General features: G+C 46.0%; 1 protein-coding gene across 11 annotated transcripts in view; it reads right to left on the reverse strand.

The window, feature by feature from the left end:
- LOC129820886 (rap guanine nucleotide exchange factor 6-like) overlaps nucleotides 1-22,897 on the reverse strand; it is a 134,223-nt gene that overhangs the window by 85,910 nt on the left and 25,416 nt on the right. For 10 of the 11 annotated variants that reach the window (XM_055878012.1, XM_055878029.1, XM_055878003.1 and 7 more), the window contains exons 2-4: nucleotides 22,551-22,621; nucleotides 19,964-20,020; nucleotides 15,086-15,169 (exon numbers count right to left, since the gene is read on the reverse strand). In XM_055878012.1, the coding sequence (XP_055733987.1) occupies nucleotides 15,086-15,169; nucleotides 19,964-20,020; nucleotides 22,551-22,621 (212 nt within the window). Of the gene's footprint in view, nucleotides 1-13,558; nucleotides 13,822-15,085; nucleotides 15,170-19,963; nucleotides 20,021-22,550; nucleotides 22,622-22,897 lie in introns of those variants that run through there. The other variant, XM_055878051.1, reaches the window with a different exon arrangement.

Below are 22,897 nucleotides of genomic sequence, written 5' to 3' on the forward strand. Positions count from 1 at the left end.
TCTTCACTGTTTGCCCTTTTCTTGTGGCAACAGGTCACACATCTTGCTGCTCTCTCACTCTTTCTCAATAGCAAGGCTATGCTCACTGAGTTTGGACTTTCCTTAATTTAGGGTCTCTCTCTCTACGTGCGCACCTCTCTACGTGTGTGGGCGCGCGCGCACATCTCTCTATGTGTGCATCTCTCATGTTTTTGAATAACAATGAGCAAAAGCTAAATGTGCATTTTAAAGTGAGGCATGGGGAGGGGCTCTATGCAGGGTTTTCCAGCACAGATTTGTGTTTTGAGTGTGGGGATTTGGGGCATAAGAGGTTTGCGTGCCCACATAAAGGCCTTAAACAAAGTGAGGGTACAAGCGCCAGTTGGGGAAATTGAGGTCAACATGCAGGGGGCAATAAGACGCAGACAGCAGAGGCTGGGCCCAATCACGCCAGAGATGGTGGTGTAGATGAGGCTGGGCCTAGTCATGCCAGTGATGGTGGGTTAGCTGAGCCTGGGACTAGTCATGCCAGAGATGGTGGTGTAGATGAGGCTGGGCCTAGTCATGCCAGTGATGGTGGGTTAGCTGAGCCTGGGACTAGTCATGCCAGAGATGGTGGTGTAGATGAGGCAGGGCCTAGTCATGCCAGATGGTGGGTTAGGTGAGGCTGGGTCTAGTCATGCTATGGAGGGTGGTGTAGATGAGGCTAGGCCTAGTCATGCTATGGAGGGTGGTGTAGATGAGGCTGGGTCTAGTCATGCTATGGAGGGTGGTGTAGATGAGGCTGGGTCTAGTCATGCTATGGAGGGTGGTTTAGATGAGGCTGGGTCTAGTCATGCTATGGAGGGTGGTGTAGATGAGGCTGGGATGAGTCATGCTATGGAGGGTGCTCTAGATGAGGCTAGGCCTAGTCATGCTATGGAGGGTGCTCTAGATGAGGCTGGGTCTAGTCATGCTATGGAGGGTGGTGTAGATGAGGCTGGGATGAGTCATGCTATGGAGGGTGCTCTAGATGAGGCTAGGCCTAGTCATGCTATGGAGGGTGCTCTAGATGAGGCTGGGTCTAGTCATGCTATGGAGGGTGGTGTAGATGAGGCTGGGATGAGTCATGCTATGGAGGGTGCTCTAGATGAGGCTAGGCCTAGTCATGCTATGGAGGGTGCTCTAGATGAGGCTGGGTCTAGTCATGCTATGGAGGGTGGTGTAGATGAGGATGGGTTTAGTCATGCTATGGAGGGTGCTCTAGATGAGGCTAGGCCTAGTCATGCTATGGAGGGTGCTCTAGATGAGGCTGGGTCTAGTCATGCTATGGAGGGTGGTGTAGATGAGGCTGGGATGAGTCATGCTATGGAGGGTGCTCTAGATGAGGCTAGGCCTAGTCATGCTATGGAGGGTGCTCTAGATGAGGCTGGGTCTAGTCATGCTATGGAGGGTGGTGTAGATGAGGCTGGGATGAGTCATGCTATGGAGGGTGCTCTAGATGAGGCTAGGCCTAGTCATGCTATGGAGGGTGGTGTAGATGAGGCTAGGACTAGTCATGCTATGGAGGGTGGTGTAGATGAGGCTGGGACTAGTCATGCTATGGAGGGTGGTGTAGATGAGGCTGGGTTTAGTCATGCTATGGAGGGTGGTTTAGATGAGGCTGGGATGAGTCATGCTATGGGGGGTGGTGTAGATGAGGCTGGGTCTAGTCATGCTATGGAGGGTGGTTTAGATGAGGCTGGGTCTAGTCATGCTATGGAGGGTGGTTTAGATGAGGCTGGGTCTAGTCATGCTATGGAGGGTGCTCTAGATGAGGCTGGGTCTAGTCATGCTATGGAGGGTGGTGTAGATGAGGCTGGGATGAGTCATGCTATGGAGGGTGCTCTAGATGAGGCTAGGCCTAGTCATGCTATGGAGGGTGCTCTAGATGAGGCTGGGTCTAGTCATGCTATGGAGGGTGGTGTAGATGAGTCTGGGATGAGTCATGCTATGGAGGGTGCTCTAGATGAGGCTAGGCCTAGTCATGCTATGGAGGGTGCTCTAGATGAGGCTGGGTCTAGTCATGCTATGGAGGGTGGTGTAGATGAGGCTGGGATGAGTCATGCTATGGAGGGTGCTCTAGATGAGGCTAGGCCTAGTCATGCTATGGAGGGTGGTGTAGATGAGGCTAGGACTAGTCATGCTATGGAGGGTGGTGTAGATGAGGCTGGGACTAGTCATGCTATGGAGGGTGGTGTAGATGAGGCTGGGTTTAGTCATGCTATGGAGGGTGGTTTAGATGAGGCTGGGATGAGTCATGCTATGGGGGGTGGTGTAGATGAGGCTGGGTCTAGTCATGCTATGGAGGGTGGTTTAGATGAGGCTGGGTCTAGTCATGCTATGGAGGGTGGTTTAGATGAGGCTGGGTCTAGTCATGCTATGGAGGGTGGTGTAGATGAGGCTGGGATGAGTCATGCTATGGAGGGTGGTTTAGATGAGGCTAGGCCTAGTCATGCTATGGAGGGTGGTGTAGATGAGGCTAGGACTAGTCATGCTATGGAGGGTGGTGTAGATGAGGCTGGGACTAGTCATGCTATGGAGGGTGGTGTAGATGAGGCTAGGACTAGTCATGCTATGGAGGGTGGTGTAGATGAGGCTGGGACTAGTCATGCTATGGAGGGTGGTGTAGATGAGGCTAGGACTAGTCAGGCTAGAGATGGTGGTGTAGATGAGACTGGGACTAGTCAGGTTATGCTAGTGGATGAGGAGAGTATAGTGGGGAAGGGCAAGAGACTAGGGGGGAGGAGGAGGGTGTCAAGCAGAAAAGGAAAAAGGGGGAGAAGAAAGGAGGTGGGAGGAGAGAAGCAGGTGTGGTCAAAGGCGCCAAGGAACCTTTGCTTGGGGCTGGGGGGGGGCCCTGACCAGAGAGGAAGGCTAGAGGTGGTCAGGATAGGAGATGGAGATGAGGAGGAATGCGAGTCTGAGGAAGAGGATGCCTTTTTTTCAGACTCCTCTTCAATGGGTCAGGAGCTGACAGCCAGTCAAGCAGAGGGTCAAAGAACACGTTGGAGGGAACTGACAAGGTTCCTGAATGAGACCAAGAAGAAAAAAGTTAATCTTGAGGCTTTTTTTTTCTGATCTGAGAAAGTTGGTAAGATCAGTACAACATGCTATGAAAAATGAGGGGCATGGTGTCCTCTCACCCAGGAAACGGTTTAGGAAGTGGGTCACCACAGTGCGTAAGGGTCTACCTTCAGACACTGTTTAGATGTATAGTTTCGTTCTGACACTGCGGCTTTTTGAGCTTTGCTATTGGTCTCTTTCTTTGCTGACTTTTCTCCCACTTCTTATGGAGACTCTTCGGGTAGACTCGTTCAATATAAATGGCGCCAGAGACGCGGGAAAGAGGAGTGTGTCGGGTGAATATGTAAAACCTCAAAAAGTACAGGTGTTGTTTCTGCAAGAGACGCATAGTGACGTGGTGAATGAAGTCGATTGGGGGCTCTGGTGGAAAGGGGCAAGTGTGTTGAGCCATGGGACAAATTTTAGTGCAGTCCTTTTTGCATCAGGTCTGTCTGTAAAAATGTGCTCCTAAAAGGAGGTGTGTAGGGGTAGGCTGCTTGTTGTAAAAGCAGAAATTAACAACATGGGTTTCGTCTTTATAAATGTGTATGCGCCTAACACAGGGAGAGAGAGAGGGGTTCTATTTGGGTGTCTTAGACAGGAACTCTCACAGGTAGCGCCTGAGGAGACGCTGGTGAACGGCGGGGACTGGAACTGTACAATGGACTTAACGAAAGACAGAAAAGGGGAAGAGCCTTATTCAGTGTCAGTGGGAGTGGTAAGGGACTGTTATTAATCAGTTCGACCTAGTGGATGTTTGGAGAACTAAACATCCCAACACAAGACAGTATACAAGGGAGAAGGTTTTTGGGGCTAGGGTGAGTACAGCCCGAATTGATCGTTTTTACATGTCCAGGAATCAGAGCAATAGGCTGTTGGGAGAATGGTAGCGCCCGTGGGGTTTTCGGATCACCACATGGCCTCGGCAGGCATTCTATTGGAAGATTAATGTAAAGCATTTTGACCAGGTTTCCAGACTTTTTGGGAAAGGTGGGGGCAGCGAAGAGAGGCTCTCTCTCTCCTCGCCTAACTCTCTCTGCGCCTCTCCCTCTCTCTCTCATTCTCGCCGCGCCTCTCTCTCTACGCCTCTCTCTCATTCTCTCTGCGCCTCTCTCTCTCAGCGCCTCTCTCAATTCAATTGAATTTGCTTTATTGGCATGACGTTACAATGTACATATTGCCAAAGCTTACTTTGGAGATTTACAATATTAACATCATTAAAATAACTATAATCAATATTGTCAACTGGACAACAGTAAGAACACTAATCAAGGGTGAAATTAACCATACAATGAACAATAACAATAACATTGGCACAGAAGACAATATTAGGTAGGTTGGTCTCTGACACTGTCTCTCAATTTCAATTCAATTCAATTCAATTCAATTGAAGACTTTATTGACATGGCAAGTTCATTATTACTTACATTGTCAAAATACACATATAGAAAAAATAAACATGTATATCTATATAAAATATCTATATATATATTTATAGATAAATAAATGGTGGGACCAATAGCAGTAATAATAGTAGTAGTGAACATGGGATTACCATTAACAACAACAACAATATTAATGAGAACAACAATACATTAAAGCAATGGTGGTAGACCAGTGTCAACGGGACTGAGAAGACATGACATGGTATGAAAGACAATACAAGAAGGGAAATATTATCAACATTACATTGCACTTTTCACTGGCTGTCCCTCAGGTTGGGGCTGTTAAGTTCATGTTTTAAGTATCCCTATATTTCTGTTATTACGGGGCTATCACTCAGTCAAGAGTGCGCATGCGCAGGAGGTCGTGGTCGTTGATGGACCTAGCCTCGAGTGTAATGGCTACTTGTAGTGTGTTCATATAGTATAGTAAACTTTGTTAAACTGGAACTTTGTCGTTGTGTCATTTCGAGTTAACAGGGGCAGGAGGACACATATTTGGCTGCCAAAACTGCACATTTTGGCTTTCCACCAAATAAATATTAGATTTTTTCTTCATCATTTATAGTTTCAAATTCTTTGTATTGAATTATAATTTTGGGAAAGAAATATTCTCTTAGGTCTGAGTATTTGTCACAGTGTAATAGGAAATCCAGCTCTGTCTCTACCTCTCCCCTGGAGCAGAGTGAGCACAGCCTGTCCTCTCTGGGTAGCCAGGTTTGTCTGTGACGACTGGTCTCTATAGCCAGACGGTGCTCACTGAGCACCTCTCTCTCTCTCTCTCTCTCTCTCTCTCTCTCTCTCTCTCTCTCTCTCTCTCTCTCTCTCTCTCTCTCTCTCTCTCTCTCTCTCTCTCTCTCTCTCTCTCTCTCTCTCTCTCTCTCTCTCTCTCTCTCTCTCTCTCTCTCTCTCTCTCTCTCTCTCTCTCTCTCTCTCTCTCTCTCTCTCTCTCTCTCTCTCTCTCTCTCTCTCTCTCTCTCTCTCTCTCTCTCTCTCTCCATGCGCCTCTCTCTCCATGCGCCTCTCTCTCTCTCCATGCGCCTCTCTCTCTCTCCATGCGCCTCTCTCTCTCTCCATGCGCCTCTCTCTCTCTCCATGCGCCTCTCTCTCTCCATGCGCCTCTCTCTCTCCATGCGCCTCTCTCTCTCCATGCGCCTCTCTCTCTCCATGCGCCTCTCTCTCTCCATGCGCCTCTCTCTCTCCATGCGCCTCTCTCTCTCCCTATGCGCCTCTCTCTCTCTCTATGCGCCTCTCTCTCTCTATGCGCCTCTCTCTCTCTATGCGCCTCTCTCTCTCTCTCTATGCGCCTCTCTCTCTCTCTATGCGCCTCTCTCTCTCTCTATGCGCCTCTCTCTCTCTCTATGCGCCTCTCTCTCTCTATGCGCCTCTCTCTCTCTCCATGCGCCTCTCTCTCTCTCCATGCGCCTCTCTCTCTCACCATGCGCCTCTCTCTCTCTCCATGCGCCTCTCTCTCTCTCCATGCGCCTCTCTCTCTCTCCATGCGCCTCTCTCTCTCTCCATGCGCCTCTCTCTCTCTCCATGCGCCTCTCTCTCTCTCCATGCGCCTCTCTCTCTCTCCATGCGCCTCTCTCTCTCTCCATGCGCCTCTCTCTCTCTCCATGCGCCTCTCTCTCTCTCCATGCGCCTCTCTCTCTCTCCATGCGCCTCTCTCTCTCTCCATGCGCCTCTCTCTCTCTCCATGCGCCTCTCTCTCTCTCCATGCGCCTCTCTCTCTCTCCATGCGCCTCTCAATTAAATTCAATTCAAGGGGCTATATTGGCATGGGAAACATGTGTTAACATTGCCAAAGCAAGTGAGGTAGATAATTTTTATTGTTTATTTCACTCATGTATATTAACAGTAAACATTTAACATACAGAAGTTTCAAAAGAATAAAGACATTTCAAATGTTGTAACGATGTACAAATGGTTCATGTACAAAAGGGAAAATAAATAAGCATAAAAATGGGTTGTATTTACAAATGGTGTTGTTCTTCACTGGTTTACCTTTTCTTGTGGCAACAGGTCACAAATCTTGCTGCTGTGATGGCACACTGTGGTATTTCACCCAGTAGATAAGGGAGTTTATCAAAATCTGCTTTGTTTTCGAATTCTTTGTAGATCTGTGTAATCTGAGGGAAATATGTGTCTCTAATATGGTCATACATTGGTCAGGAGGTTAGGAAGTGCAGCTCAGTTTCCACCTCATTTTGTGGGCAGTGTGCACATAGCCTGTCTTCTCCTGAGAGCCGTGTCTGCCTACGGCGGCCTTTCTCAATAGCAAGGCTATGCTCACTGAGTCTGTACATAGTCAAAACTTTCCTTAAGTTTGGGTCAGTCACAGTGGTCAGGTATTCTGCATGCATTCTCAATTTGGTGTTTGTCCCATTTTGTGAATTCTTGGTTGGTGAGCAGACCCCAGACCTCACAACCATAAAGGGCAATGGGGTCTACAACTGATTCAAGTATTTTTAGCCAGATCCTAATTGATATGTTGAATTTTATGTTCCTTTCGATGGCATAGAATGCCTATCTTGCATTCTCTCAGATCGTTCACAGCTTTGTGGAAGTTACCTGTGGCGCTGATGTTTAGGCCAAGGTATGTATCGTTTTGTGAGTTCTAGGGCAAAGGTGACTAGATGGAATTTGTATTTGTGGTCCTGGCGACTGGACCTTTTTTGGAACACCATTATTTTGGTCTTACTGAGATTTACTGTCAGGGCCCAGGTCTGGCAGAATCTGTGCAGAATATTTAGGTGCTGATGTAGGCCCTCCTTGGTTGGTGACAGAAGCACCAGATCATCAGCAAACAGTAGACATTTGACTTCAGATTCTAGTAGGGTGAGGCCGGGTGCTGCAGACTTCTAGTGCCCGCGCCATTCGTTGATATATATGTTGAAGAGGGTGGGGCTTACACTGCATCCCTGTCTCACCCCACGGCCCTGTGGGAATAAATGTGTGTGTATTTTGCCTATTTTAACCGCACACTTGTTTGTGTACATGGATTTTATAATGTCGTATGTTTTTCCCCCAACACCACTTTCCAACAATTTGTATAGCAGACCCTCATGCCAAATTGAGTTGAAGGCTTTTTTGAAATCAACAAAGCATGAGAAGACTTTGCCTTTGTTTTGGTTTGTTTGTTTGTCAATTAGGGTGTGTAGGGTGAATACGTGGTATGTTGTACGGTAATTTAGTAAAAAGCCAATTTGACATTTGCTCAGTACATTGTTTTCACTGAGGAAATGTACGAATCTGCTGTTAATGATAATGCAGAGGATTTTTCCAAGGTTGCTGTTGACGCATATCCTACAGTAGTTATTGGGGTCAAATTTGTCTCCACTTTTGTGGATTGGGGTGATCAGTCCTTGGTTCCAAATATTGGGGAAGATGCCAGAGCTAAGGATGATGTTGAAGAGTTTTAGTATAGCCAATTGGAATTTTTTGTCTGTATATTTGATCATTTCATTGAGGATACCATTAACGCCACATGCCTTTTTGGGTTGGAGGGTTTATATTTTGTCCTGTAGCTCATTCAAGGTAATTGGAGAATCCAGTGGGTTCTGGTAGTCTTTAATAGTTTATTCTAAGATTTGTTTTGATCATCTATGTTTCTGCTATTTGTTCTTTGTTATAAAGCCAAAAAGATTGGAGAAGTTGTTTACCCATACATCTCCATTTTGGATAGATAATTCTTCGTGTTGTTTGTTTAGTGTTTTCCAATTTTCCCAGAAGTTGTTAGAGTCTATGGATTCTTCAATTACATTGAGCTGATTTCTGACATGCTGTTCCTTCTTTTCCATAGCGTATTTCTGTATTGTTTTAGTGATTCACCATAGTGAAGGTGTAGACTCAGGTTTTCTGGGTCTCCATGTTTTTGGTTGGACAGGTTTCTCAATTTCTTTTAGATTTTTGCATTCTTCATCAAACCATTTGTCATTGTTGTTCATTTTCTTCGGTTTTCTATTTTAGATTTTTAGATTTGATAGGCATGCTGAGGGGTCAAATATACTGTTAAGATTTTCTATTTTCTCTCTCCCCCTCCGCGCCCCTCTCTCTCCCCCTCCGCGCCCCTCTCTCTCTCCCTCTCTCTCCCCCTCTCAAATTCAAGCTGCTTTATTGGCATGAAAAACATTGTTGCTTTGGCAATAGACACAATGTGTACATTGTAATAAAAGTATAAACAATAACAAATAATAATATAAAATGGTAGTAAATAATAACACAAAATTAAATACAAAAATAACAACAATATAGTAGAATGTAATAAATATAAATCTCTCTATCCCTCACCGCGCCCCGCTCCGTCCCGCTTCTCCGCGCCTCCCTCCCCGCCCCTCTCCGTCCCGCTTCTCCTCTCTCCATGCCCCTCTCCCTCTGCGCACCCCTCTCCATCTTTCTGCGCCCCTCTCTCACCCGCCTCTCCGCGCCCCTCTCCCTCTCCGTACCCCTCTCCCCGCACCCCTCTATCTTTCTGCGTCCCTCTCTGCGCCCCTCCTCTCCCTCCGCACCCCTCTCCGTCCCGCTTCTCCACCCCCCTCTCCCTCTCTGTACCCCTCTCCCCACGCACCTCTCCGCACCTCTCCATCTTTCAGCGTCCCACTCTGCGCCCCACTCCGTCCCGCCTCTCCGCGCCCCTCCCTGCGTCCCTCTCCGCGCCCCTGTCCCTCCAGCCTCTCCACGCCCCTCTCCCTCCCGCCTCTCCCTCACCTCCGCGCCCCCCCTCTCCTTTTGTCTCTGCGTGGATTTGTGATGTCGTATATTTTTTCCCCAACACCACTTTCCATCAATTTGTATAGCAGACAATCATGCCAAATTGAGTCGAAAGCTTTTTTGAAGTCAACAAAGCATGAGAAGACCTTGTTCGGTTTGTTTGTTTGTCAGTTAGGGTGTGCAGGGTGAATACGTGGTCTCTCGTATGGTCATTTGGTAAAAAGGCAATTGTACATTTGCTCAGTACATTGTTTTCACTGAGGAAATGAACTAGTCTGCTGTTAATGATAATGCAGAGGTTTTTCCAAAGGTTGCTGTTGAGGCATATCCCACGGTAGTTATTGGGGTCAAAATGAGGATGATGTTAAAGAGTTTAAGTATACTTAAAAATAAAGGAGAGCCGCATATATTCTAGGAGCTCAGATGCAAAAATATTTAATTTACCAATGTTTCGACAGGCAAGCCGTCTTCATCAGGGTACAATGACCTTGATAATTTATTGTTAAAACGAGAGGCTGCTTGGATCTTTAACTTAAAGACCCTTGCTCTCTTCGGTCTTAACGTGGACTTTGATCTGAAGCCATTCTTGTGATTGTTGTGACTTTGCCATTGTGGTTGTTTGGAGGCTTGTGTGGTCTTAAGTGAGTCTATGATCGTATGCTATCCATTTGTATTTATTGTATGCTGCTCTTTCTATGCCATTTTAATATTTGAGAAATTAACCAATGATATTAGGCCACTCTTGGCCATGATTACAGACACCTGTGTGTCTTGACACTATATATAAACGAGTCATCCCGCAGTGTCTGTGATTGTACCCTGATGAAGACAGCTTGCCTGTCGAAACGTTGGTAAATTAAATATTTTTTGCATCTGAGCTCCTAGAGCTCTCCTTTATTTTTAAGCTTTCTACTCCGCTAGCCAGCACCTCGCCTAAATAGGTGTGCGTTTCTTTTTCTTCTAAAGAGTTTAAGTATAGCCAATTGGAATTTGTGGTCTGTATATTTTATCATTTCATTTAGGATGCCATCAACACACTCTCTCAATGTCTCTCTGCTCAGATAGGGTTGGAGGACTGCTTGGCTTAATCAGCTGTGAGAGCCAGAGGTCAGCCTCGCTTTGACTCCTCTCTCCACACTCCAGTGAGGCTGGGCCTGGCCTTGTGCAGCCTGTCAGCTGATGGGAAATGCTGCCTGCCAAGCCTTTCTGCATGCCTGCCTAGCTCCCTCCATCTCATCCCCCAGGAGCTAATATATGCCTACGCCTCACTCCAGCCCTCCATTATCTCCCCCTATCTGACACTACAGCGCCCCCACCACAGCAAAGGCATCAGCAGCTCTGGCCCCTCGGGCGAGGCAAGAGTGACTGGAACACAGAGATCCTATTTTTCTCTCACAACGCTGTTATCAAAGCAGTTCTGTGGTAAAATAACTGGATTATGGCAAATCTAAAAAAGGCAAAATTAACTTACTGTGTCCTTTAGAGTCCTAACTCTGTGCAGTAAACATCTTTGGGGTTTTACTAACAGACAGGTCTTTCAGCAGGTGTTGAGGGGTTTCTCTCTCCAGAAGATGTCCAGTAAGAGAAGAGGTTCAACCCAAACCTCCAGACAGCTGCAAAGCCTAAGGCCCTCGGTGAGATACCAAAGCCACACACACACACGTCTTTAACCCAAATATAGACACTTCTTGAGGTAGTCATGTTACCCTCCTGGTAACCAAGCCCGGTCAATAAGTAAACTCAGTTCGGGAACAGCCTGGTTAGAAACTAAAAAACAGAAGTTGTTTAAAAAGACGTTGAAACAGAAGTTGTTTGGCGCCCGTGTCTCCACGGTAACGATGACTAACAGTGGAGAGAGAGAGAGAGAGCGACCACACACCACTGTCGAGGTGGAGCCGAGCATCTTGCTCTTAGCTCAGACTGTTCTGCTCTCTTGGACAAAACGCCACACAGTCATTAACACTACAGCCAAGACCATGTCGGCTAGCAATAAATTGGCCGACATGAAAATAGCATATTGCACTGAACCACCAGATAGGCCTAGTTCTCACAACATTTAGAAATACTCATCAACTAGACTAACCCGTTTTAGTTACTAGAAATGCATGACTGCTACGTTACAACTACGTAAAAACGTACTATTGTTACTACGCCCAGCAGCAACAATCACAAAATAGCATCAATGTAAAGGGGGGGGGGGGGGGGGGGGGGGGTCGATGAAATTCAAGAAAGTATTTAGGTGAAATTGAGTGTAATTCTATCAAACTCAAGCCACAGGGTTGAATATTGACAGAAAGGACAGAGGCATTTTGTTACCCACGACATACTATTTATATATTTATTTAACCTTTATTTAACCAGGTAGCCCAGTTGAGAACAAGTTCTCGTTTACAACTGCGACCTGGCCAAGATAAAGCAAAGCAGTGTGAGAAAAACAACAACAGAGTTACACATGGGATAAACAAACGTACGGTCAATAACACAACAGAAAATCTGTATACAGTGTGTGCAAATGAAGTAAGGAGGTAAGGCAATAAATAGGCCATAGTGGCGAAGTAATTACAATTTAGCAATTTACACCCCCACTGATATATGTGCAGATGAGGATGTGCAAGTATAAATACTGGTGTGCAAAAGAGCAGAAAAAAAACAAAAACAAATATGGGGATGAGGTAGGTAGTTGGTTGGATGGGCTATTTACAGATGGGCTGTCTACAGCTGCAGCGATCAGTATGCTGCTCTGACAGCCGACGCTTGAAGTTAGTGAGGGAGATATGAGTCTCCAACTTCAGTGGTTTTTGCAATTCGTTCCAGTCATTGGCAGCAGAGAACTGGAAGGAAAGGTGGCCAAAGGAGGTGTTGGCGAAGGGGGTGACCAGTGAAATATACCTGCTGGGGGGCGTGCAATGGGTGGGTGTTGCTATGGTGACCAGTGAGCTGAGATAAGGCAGGGCTTTACCAAGCAAAGACTTATAGATGACCTGGAGCCAGTGGGTTTGGCGACGAATATGTAGTGAGGACCAGCCAACGAGAGCATACAGGTCGCAGTGGTGGGTAGTATATGGGGCTTTGGTGACAAAACGGATGGCACTGTGATAGACTACATCCACTTTGCTGAGTAGAGTGTTGGAGGCTATTTTGCAGTAAACAAATTAGTCAATAAAACCACTAGTCTACATTACTGAGCAAGAATACGAATGATGTTTACATTAGAAAAACACAAACAAATGCAAATGTATGAGATTCTAAAGGAACCTGCTCCAGTGTCAGATAATCAACAACCTCCGTACATGAGAAGGGCTGTGGTTTCACCAGAATCAAAACATGGAAAGACATGAGAACTTCACAAGAGCTGAGACGATAGCCTGCCCATCAGGTTTAGGATCACGTAGTCTCGTGTTCATCGAGGCTGTGGTTAAGTTAAGATGAATCCGTTTATAAGTGAAACTGTGAGTAGAAAGAGACACTTCTAATGGGCTGTCGCTGGCTCGGTAATTTCTTGCTCAATGTGCCTTTCCCTCAGTAGTAGCAGGCTTGTCTTTCAGATGTTGAGAGTAGATTTAAATCGACATAGTACGGTATCCACACAGGCCCGATGGCATCCTGCCAATGCGTGCCTTACCGCAGGGAATTACAAAACATTTAATACATGGGTTCACGTTCCCATTCCCAACCTTCCTTGATTTGAGGGGTCAATTATTTTTAGTTATTTTTTTTACAATTCGTGATTGGTATAAACAAATCTAAATCGCCGATGCTTTAGGATAAAAACAAAGTGGTAAAATGTCAGAAGGAAGACGCGAATCGGATGCTGCGCGTGGGAATATCTTTGGTTTGTCATTCAGACGCCGAGCTGTGTCCTAAAGTAGACGAGTCAAAGACATCTAACTTTCCTTGGGAATAATCTGATTCAAATGTGAGGATCTGTCGCTATCAATTGATGAAATCACTTTCTTTAAAATATGTATCATTCAATTTAGGTTTCATATAAATGACCATAAAAAAAACATTTGGTAGCGGAATAACATTTGGGGAAAACGGGTGTATCGGTTTACTTTATTTTGTATTTAATATAGGCTCTTAATAACCAACCATTCAAATTAAAGGGAGGGAGTAACATTTTTCAAATGTGAAAAGGGGGACTCTTCGGGAAAAATAGGTTGGGAACCACTGATATAGCCCATAGCAGCATTTAGATTCCCAAGCCGGCTTCAGTCCACAAGCAGAGGGGGGAGTTAAACTCCTTAATGACTTACTAAGGCATACATCCACGACTCCAAGTCCTAGGGCTCAACTCCTAACGGAACGATTAACAGAACGAGGAACACGTAAACACCAACCTGACAAACAGCTACGTACAGATCTGCTTCTCTGGGTCTCTGATGGGAGATGATTTCCAGCATATCCTCAATTGTTTTGGAAGTAAATAGAATGGTACAGGTCTCGACCCAAACTGTTGTAAATCCAAGTCCAGTCTGTTTAGAGATCCAGTGGGAAGAGGAGGCGAGTCATTGTGGGCTTGAGTCTTTTCTAAGGGACGGAGTGCGTTTTTCTCTCTGGTCTGTGTGTCCAATGGCTCCAGGGCGTGTGTGTTTTGTGTGTGTGCTCATTTCCTGCCTGGATATGCTTCTGGGCTACATGCTGCTCAGGAACACATGGCCATTCCCAGTCCTGCCAGGAGTTCCGCATTCCCCACCTCCCTCTTCCCTTCCCCCTGCTCACTGCCCTCCTAGCCCCCCCTCAGCCCCATGGACCCCTGCAGAGGCAGCACCCCAACCCCACCGCTCTGCTCTGTCTGTCATCAACTGCCGTGCACAGGAACGTGCACAGACGCCATGTTCACAGTCACGCATAGGCCTACACACAGACACACACACACACTTCAATATCTCTTCAAGGCAGCCGTGGTTGCCCACCTTCTCCTTCTGCACTGAAGCACATGGCGGTCACCTCATGTGCGCCCAATTGCTGCCAATATGCAGATTCAGCTTCACACAGTGTTTTCCAATGCTTTTTGTCCCCATTTCCCATTTGTTTCATCCTCAATGCTTCAAATCTGATATATGCTGTGCAGTAGGGTAGAGGAAGTGGTACCATGTGCAAATTATCTTTCAAAATCTTTGTGTTTCATGGCTGGGCAGGAGGGGGACGGGGGGACGGATGTGTTGGTGAGACCGACCAGGGCAGGCAGACGAACATCATTAATAAAGCGGTGAAAATGGGCCTGGCTGGTGTGTCTGTGTCCGAGACATCTGTACTCAAATCAGCAACACACACACACACACACACACCCCTCATTATCAGTGGCTGCAGTTATTATAGCCATGTGGTGCTAGAGGAATCTCACACTTGCCTCAAAGGTGCACTGCATCAAAAAGACACGATCCCTACTTTACGTGTGTGTGTGAGACAGTGAGAGGGAGACCATGAGAAAGTGTGCATGTGTGTGTTAGAGACGTGTGCCTGTCCGGCTCTCCCGCTCCCCTCGCTCTGACAGACGAGCCAGTGAACTGTAGCAGAAGCCCACTCGGTTCAGAGCTCACTCCTTGCTCTATAAAACAGACACTTCATCACAAGCTATCTTATCAAAGCCCACACAGATCTGAAGCACACCGCCGCTTGCTGCTGCTGCCTTCGTCCAGACAGGCCGGTGGTCTATCTCCTACCTGGTTGCGTCCCAAATGCCACCCTGTTCCCTATATAGTGCACTACTTTTCACCATCACTCTATGGAACCTGGTCAAAAGTAGTGCACTAAATAGGGACTAGGGTGACATTCGGGACGCCCACGGCCTCTCTCTCCTTACCCCGTCCAGTCAGTCTCTGAAGAGGCTGTGTGCTGATCAATGGACGATAGATGGTACCTACCAGCATCTAGCCAAGTACATGTGCTCCTTGACGAAGACGGAGCCGGAGAGGAGGATGTACCAACATGTGGCGAGGCTGTCTTGGCTGTAGGGGGAGACAAGATTACAAGGAACATTGTGTTAGTCTACATCAGGGTTCCCCAACTGGTGGCCCCCGCGGGTGGTTTTATTTGGCCCCCAAGTTTTCTGAGCAAATTTAAATAAAAATACAAATTCCAGGGTGTGGAATTTTCATTTCTTAGACATAAGAAATCTGTTCCCAAGTATTCCCATGCATAATAGAGACAGTGATCGTATACAAATGTAAGCAAAGGTTTGAAATGATTCGGTTCTAGTCAAACATATGTTTGGGCTTCTTACGGTCAATTTGCAGAGGACAAATTATTTGTAATTATGTTCCGACTGCCCGACCATCCCCTCCAGAAAATAAATTGTCCCGCGTCTGAATCTAGCTGATGATCCCTGGTCTACATGTCGCCGTATATGGACACGTCTGCATGGTGACATCACATGTGCATTATATTTGAAAAGGATAGGCCGTGAATTTTTCCTCAACCGGGTAAAAAAAAAAGAAATCTGGGCCCTACAAACAAGTCTTGAATGGTGGTACAGTAGATGCATTAGCATCGTTTAAGTAGAGGCTGAATTGCCTTGGAGAAATCCACTTGCATGGCTTCGATAGTCCTGTTGATATTCTGTCCAAACAGGGCACTTCATTAGCCGTCAACCATGAGGAGAGGCAGTAGCATCTCAGTCTCCTCCTCAGAGAGGGAATATGCAGCCGGGGCAGCCTTATTAACAGATGCAATATGGATGGAGAAGGGTAAGGTTTAATTACAATAAAAGTACATTTACGTTGGTAGCCTAATGTATAAACCAAATACATTAGCAGGTTCACATGGGCTTTAGTATTTCATAGGGAATCCAGATTTTTTTTCCATATGCTGTTTACTACCTCCAGCAGGTACAGTATTAGAACGTTGTGTCAAGAAGCAGTGCGGCTTGGTTGGGTTGCGTTTCAGAGGACGCATGGCTCTTGACCTTCGACCTTCGCCTCTCCCGAGTCCGTACGGGAGTTGCAGCGATGAGACAAGACGGTAACTACTACCAATTGGATAGCACGAAATTGGGGAGAAAAAAAGAAAAAAAATGGGTGAAAAATACAACAACAACAAAAAATAAAATGGCCAGAGTCGGTCCCCTCCTCAAGAAACTGCAGACCGGTATCTTTACTTTTCTGTTCAATAACCCTTAAGCGTGCTGTCCCTGACCAACTCTCTCACTATCTCGCTCAGAACCATCTTCTTGACCCTAACCAGTCAGGCTTCAAGACGGGTCACTCAACCGACTGCTCTCCTCTTCGTCACAGAGGCACTGCCAAAGCTGACTCTCTCTTATCTGTTCTCATCCTCCTAAATCTATCCGCTGCCTTCAACACCGTGAACCATCAGCTCTTCATCTCCACCCTCTTTGGGCTGGGCGTCTCAGGCTCTGCACACTCTTGGATTGCATCCTACCTGGCAGACTGCTCCTTGCAGGTGGCGTGGAGAGAATCTGTGTCTGCACCACGTACTCACACTACTGGTGCCCCCCACGGCTCTGTTAGTAAATCCATTCAGTCGACTCATTTCCTCATCTGGTCTATCATTGCTATGCGGATGACACTCAACTGCTTTTCTCCCCCCCTTCTGACACCCAGGTGGCGACACGCTTCTCTGCGTGCCTGGCAGATATCTCAGCTTGGATGTCGGTCCACCAGCTTAAGCTCAACCTCAACAAGACGGAGCTGCTCTTCCTCTTGGGGAAGGCCGGCCAGCTCCACGACATCTCCATCACAGTTGACAATTACGGTGTCCCCCTTCCAGATTGCAAAGAACCTTGGCGTGACCCTGGACACCAACCGGTCGTTCTCTACAAACTTCAAAGCAGTGACTCAATTCAGCAGGTTCACGCTGAACGTAGAGTACGACCCTATCTCACACAGGAAGCGACACAGGTCCTAATCCAGGCACTTGTCATCTCCCATCTGGACAATTGCAACTCGCTTTTGGCTGGGCCATCAAAACACCTGCAACTTATACAGAATGCTGCAGCCCACCTGGGGTTCAACCTTCCCAAGTTGTATGTGGTGGTACTTTGCTGGTGACACTATCAGCGATTTATTTAGAATTCAAGGCACACTCAACCAGCATGGCTAACACAGCATTCTGCAGTGATACGTCGTCCCTTCTGGTTTGGGCTTAGTGGGACTATCATTTGTTTTCAACAGGACAATGACCCAACACCTCCAGGCTGTGTAAGGGCTATTTGACCAACAAGGAGAGTGATGGAGTGCTGCATCAGATGACCTGGCCTCCACAATCCCCCGACCTCAACCCAATCGAGATGGTTGGGGATGAGTTGAACTGCAGAGTGAAAGAAAAGCAGCAAACAAGTGTTCAGCATATGTGGGAACTCCTTCAAGACTGTTGGAAAAGCATTCCATGTGTGTTATTTCATAGTTTGTCTTCACCATTATTCTACAATGTAGAAAATTGTAGGGGGGGGGACTTGAATGTGTAGGTGTTCTAAAACTCTTGAGCGGTAGTGTAGATATCACATTTACATTAGTATACAGACCCTTTACTCAGTACTTTATTGAAGTACCTTGGCCTCGAATACAGCATCAAGTCTTCTTGGGTATGATGCTACAAGCTTGGCACACTTGTATTTGGGGAGTTTCTGCCATTATCCACTCAAGATCCGTCAGGTTGGATGGGGAGCGTTGCAGCACAGCCATTTTCAGGTCTCTCCAGAGATGTTAGATCGGGTTCAAGTCAGGGCTCTGGCTAGGCCACTGAAGGACATTCAGAAACTTGTCCCGAAGTCACTCCTGCGTTGTCTTGGGTGTGTGCCTAGGGTCGTTGTCTTGTTGGAAGGTGAACTGTCGCCCCAGTCTGAGGTCCTGAGCGCTCTGGCGCAGGTTTTCATCGAGGATCTCTGTACTTTGCTCCGTTCATCTTTCGCTCGATCCTGACTAGTCTCCCAGTCTCTGCCGCAGAAAAACACCCCCAAAGCATGATGCTGCCACCACAATGCTTCACCGTAGGGATGGTGCTAGGTTTCCTCTAGACGTGACACTTGGCATTCAGGCCAAAGAGTTTCATCTTGGTTTCATCACACCAGAGAATCTTGTTTTTAGGTGCCTTTTGGCAAACTTCAAGCGGGCTGTCATGTGCCTTTTACTGAAGAGTGGCTTCCGTCTGGCCACTCTGCCACAAAGGCCTGATTGGTTGAGTGCTGCAGAGATGGTTGTCCTTCTGGAAGGTTCTCCTATCTTCACAGAGGAAATCTAGAGCTCTGTCAGAGTGACCATCTGGTTCTAGATCACCCCCCTTTCCAAGGCTTTTCTCCTCCAATTGCTCAGTTTGGCCAGGCAGCCAGCTCTAGGAAGAGTCTTGGTGGTTCCAAACTTCTTCCATTTAGGAATAATGGATGCCACTGTTCTTGGGACCTTCAATGCTGCAGAAATGTTTTGGTAGCCTTCCTTGTGCCTCAACACAATCCTGTCTCGGAGCTCTACGGACAATTCCTTCGACCTCATGGCTTGGTTTTTGTTCTGACATGCACTGTCAACTGTGGGACCTTATACAGACAGGTATGTGCCTTTCCAATTTATGTCCAATCAATTCAATTTACCACAGTTGGACTCCAATCAAATTGTAGAAACATCTCAAGGATGATCAACGGAAACAGGATGCACCTGTGCTCAATTTCGAGTCTCATAGCAAAGGGTCTGAGTAGTTAAGTAAATTAGATATTTCCGTATTTCCCGAGTGGCGCAGTGGTCTAACGCACTACATCGCAGTGCTAACTGTGCCACTAGAGATTCTGTGTTCGAGTCCAGGCTCTGTTGCAGCCAGCCGCGACCGGGAGACCGGTGCACAAATGGCCCAGCGTCGTCTGGGTTAGGGAAGGGTTTGGCCGGCAGGGATGTCCTTGTCCCATCGCGCAAAAGCGACTCCTGCGGCGGGCCGGGCACAGTGCATGCTAACACGGTCGCCAGGTGTACAGTGTTTTCTTCCGACACATTGGTGCGCATTGTGTCAAGAATCAGTGCGGCTTGGCTGGGCTGTGTTTTGGAGGACGCACGGCTCTCGACCTTCGCCTCTCCCGAGTCCGCACGGGAGTTGCAGCGATACATTTTTATTTTTTAAAAAGCAATCCGCAGTACATAAAACAATAGAGGAAATATGGATGTAAATTAAGACGTAGTATTTTCATACTTTAGTATACGCTTTTCATATTAATATGAAACTCCTGTTATTTTTCATAGACTTTCACAAAAACAAGTGTAACTCTGAAATGTCAACGGACCACTGAAAGTATACCAAGTTTTTTATTTTCAAAGCCTTTTACATTTAATTCAGCATGTGTCATGCGAATTTCACTTTTTGCGACCTGCGGAAAAAACTTCGAAGACAACAACCACAAAATATAAAACCCCAAAAAGTTGTTACGAGAAACCTGCACCCACAGCTGTGCCCATGCCCAGACTTTTTGGATATAATGTTAAATGAAACGTTAAAGTAAGACCCCTCTGAATGATTCAGAACATGAAGAATCTTATTTGCCTTGGTAAAAAAATCTATTTTATAACATAAGTGAAATTTCATCACCTGGGCAGAGTGGGTGGACACTACCATCATCAAAACTGTGTACGCAACCAATAAATGTATTTGATGCTGCAGACAAAAACAGAAAAGGAAAGCAATGTTCTTCAAGAGAAGCAAAGCAGATGTTTAGGTTTTCCTGTACGTGTGTGTGTGTGTGTGTGTGTGTGTGTGTGTGTGTGTGTGTGTGTGTGTGTGTGTGTGTGTGTGTGTGTGTGTGTACTTACTAGAACAGGACGTGGTTAGCTTCGTGTCTCTCATACCTGGCTGAGGTACACATCGACCTGCACAACAACAAAACATCATCTTTATTATGACTATCAGTTCATACATTACCAGTTTTATAAATTATACGCGTATACATTATCAGTTCATATATTATCAGTGTCATAGATTATACGTTTACACACACACGACAGGTTTTTTCTGGAGGTGTAGATAACTTCCTGCAATTTTAAACCAATTTCCTGCAATTCTGAATTTCTCCATGGAGCTGTGAGACATTTTTGCAGTTTAAAAGCTAATTTCCTACAATTCTACACATTTTGCCACAGATAATGCTTTGTTATTTTGCTCAAACATAATAACAAAATCAATACTGCTAAATTCATTGATTTTGGAATTTTCAATTCTCCTTGACTGTCTAGCTTTTATTTTGGTGATTGTTGATTCTCAAAGATTATATTGCTGAAAAAGATGTAGGCCCGTTATCATATCTTCGTACTTTATATCTGGTTTTAGTCGTTTTAATTTACACTGAAATAATGTCCAATCAGTGGAGAGAAAAAAAATATATATATATGTGTGTGTGTATATATGTGTGTACACACACAAATATTTATATTTTTTCTTTCTCTCCACTGATTGGACATTAGCGACGTGAAAAAACACTTAGCTCAGACACTACTAGTTCATACGTTATCAGTCCATACATACGTTTCCTACATGATCAGCTTTATATATTACACGTTTATGCATCATCAGTTCAGATTAGTGATGGGGGAAACAAATCACATATTTACAATATATTGTTAAAAATAATATCACGCACCAGAGTCTCTGGGTTCGCGCCCAGGCTCTGTCGCAGCCGGCCGCGACCGGGAGATCCGTGGGGCGACGCACAATTGGCCTAGCGTCGTCCGGGTTAGGGAGGGTTTGGCCAGTAGGGATATCCTTGTCTCATCGCGCTCCAGCGACTCCTGTGGCGGGCCGGGTGCAGTGCGCGCTAACCGAGGGGGCCAGGTGCACGGTGTTTCCTCCGACACATTGGTGCGGCTGGCTTCCGGGTTGGAGGCGCGCTGTGTTAAGAAGCAGTGCGGCTTGGTTGGGTTGTGCTTCGGAGGACGCATGGCTTTTGACCTTCGTCTCTCCCGAGCCCGTACGGGAGTTGTAGCGATGAGACAAGATAGTAATTACTAGCGATTGGATACCACGAAAAATTGGGGAGAAAGGGGGTAAAATTAAATAAAAATAATAATAATAATAATATTAAATATCACGATATGTATCGTTTTGACAATATCACAATATTATTTTGGCACTAGTTGGATGTACTTGCACCAAAACTCTGTATAGATTGTTCTCCGTCTTTTTAAATAAGGAGCCAAATCGTCTTCAGCACATTTATTTCCATGACTGATCAAAACTCTCGTCCCTCTGCAGCAAACATACGGTGAGCAATATGTTTGAAAGATCGAATCGCAATAAATAAAATAAAAATCACAGTATCAAATCACAATACATATAGAATCGTAAGAAATCGCAATACATATCTTATCATGAGTAGTGTTGCCCGGTATACCAGCACCACGGTAATATCACGGTGCCAAACTGTCATGAAACTTATGACGCCAACATTTTCGAATACTGTAGTACCATTTCATACGACACCGACTTTTTCATCCCTACCGATCAAAATAAATATTCATAAAGTCAGGTCTGTTTATAAATTCAGTTGAATTTAAGCAACAGCCACTGGTCTATTTTATGCAGATTAGGACTGAGAAATGCCTGGGACCTCACAATACAATATAATCACAATACTCTGGTGCCGATACAATATGTATTGCAATTTAATACTGTGATTTTATTGCAATTCGATGTTCCAAACACATTACTCACCATATCTGCTAAAGAGGGACAAGAGAGCCATGATAAAACTAGTTTGAATCAGTCAGAGAAATAAATGTGCTGAAAACAAATTGGCTCCCTATTTAAAAAGAAGATGGAGAACAAGCTATGAAGGGGGGAAAAAAACGCTGTTTTGGCGCAGGTACAGCCGATTAGCGGGAAAATAATATTGCGATATTGTCAAAACAATACATCGTCAAAAAGAATATCCCGATATGTAACTGCCTTTTTTCTCCCATCACTAGTTCAGACATATACATGACCACAACCAGACTGACAGCTCTCATATCCGAGTGTTGATTACGTGGAATGGTTGTGGTTAATGTCTCAGTGGTGTATGGCTGCGTGGCCTGGCCTGCACGCCGTCCCCAGTGTGCGCAAGTCAACTCTGTCCTATGTATGAGCAGGAGATTGGACTGGAAAGGTCATGTGGATGAGTCACAGAACACTAGTTGCAGCTTCCACACCTGGGCCTGTATTCATAATGCCTCATCAGAGAAGGAGTGCTGATCTAGAATCAGGTCCCCCCCTCCCGACCATGTAGAAAAGCCCAATCTCATTCATGATGTTTTAAAAAAGGCCAAACTGATCCTGGATCAGCGCTCCTACTCTAAGATGTGGTGTAGGCAGCTTTAGCAGGGTGGGTGTTTTGGTGTAATGGTTGGACGGAGAGGTAAATCTGACCTGAGCTGGTGCTCCCTGAGGTGGGACAGGACATCCATGTGGTAGAGGTGACAGTAAACGGTGTGCAGGTCCTGGAGGAGGCGAGATAAAAAAAAGACATTTTAAAAAGGTTCAAAACAGACATCCCACCTCACCCAGAGGCAAGGCAACACAGGTTGATTGACACTTGAAAGACTTGAGAAATGCAGCTCACGGTCAGGCTGTGGTTGGTTTGCCAAAAAGGTCTCTTACTCTAAAGCAGGAAGTGGAGACCTAAAAGCGTAAGTCACGTGTACACTATAGGCTTAATACTCTCAGATATGTATTGAATGACGGCGCAACATGTTTGGGCACGCAGGCGCTCAGTC

The sequence above is a fragment of the Salvelinus fontinalis genome, chromosome 2, assembly GCF_029448725.1.
Source record: "Salvelinus fontinalis isolate EN_2023a chromosome 2, ASM2944872v1, whole genome shotgun sequence".
Taxonomy (NCBI): Eukaryota; Metazoa; Chordata; class Actinopteri; order Salmoniformes; family Salmonidae; genus Salvelinus; species Salvelinus fontinalis.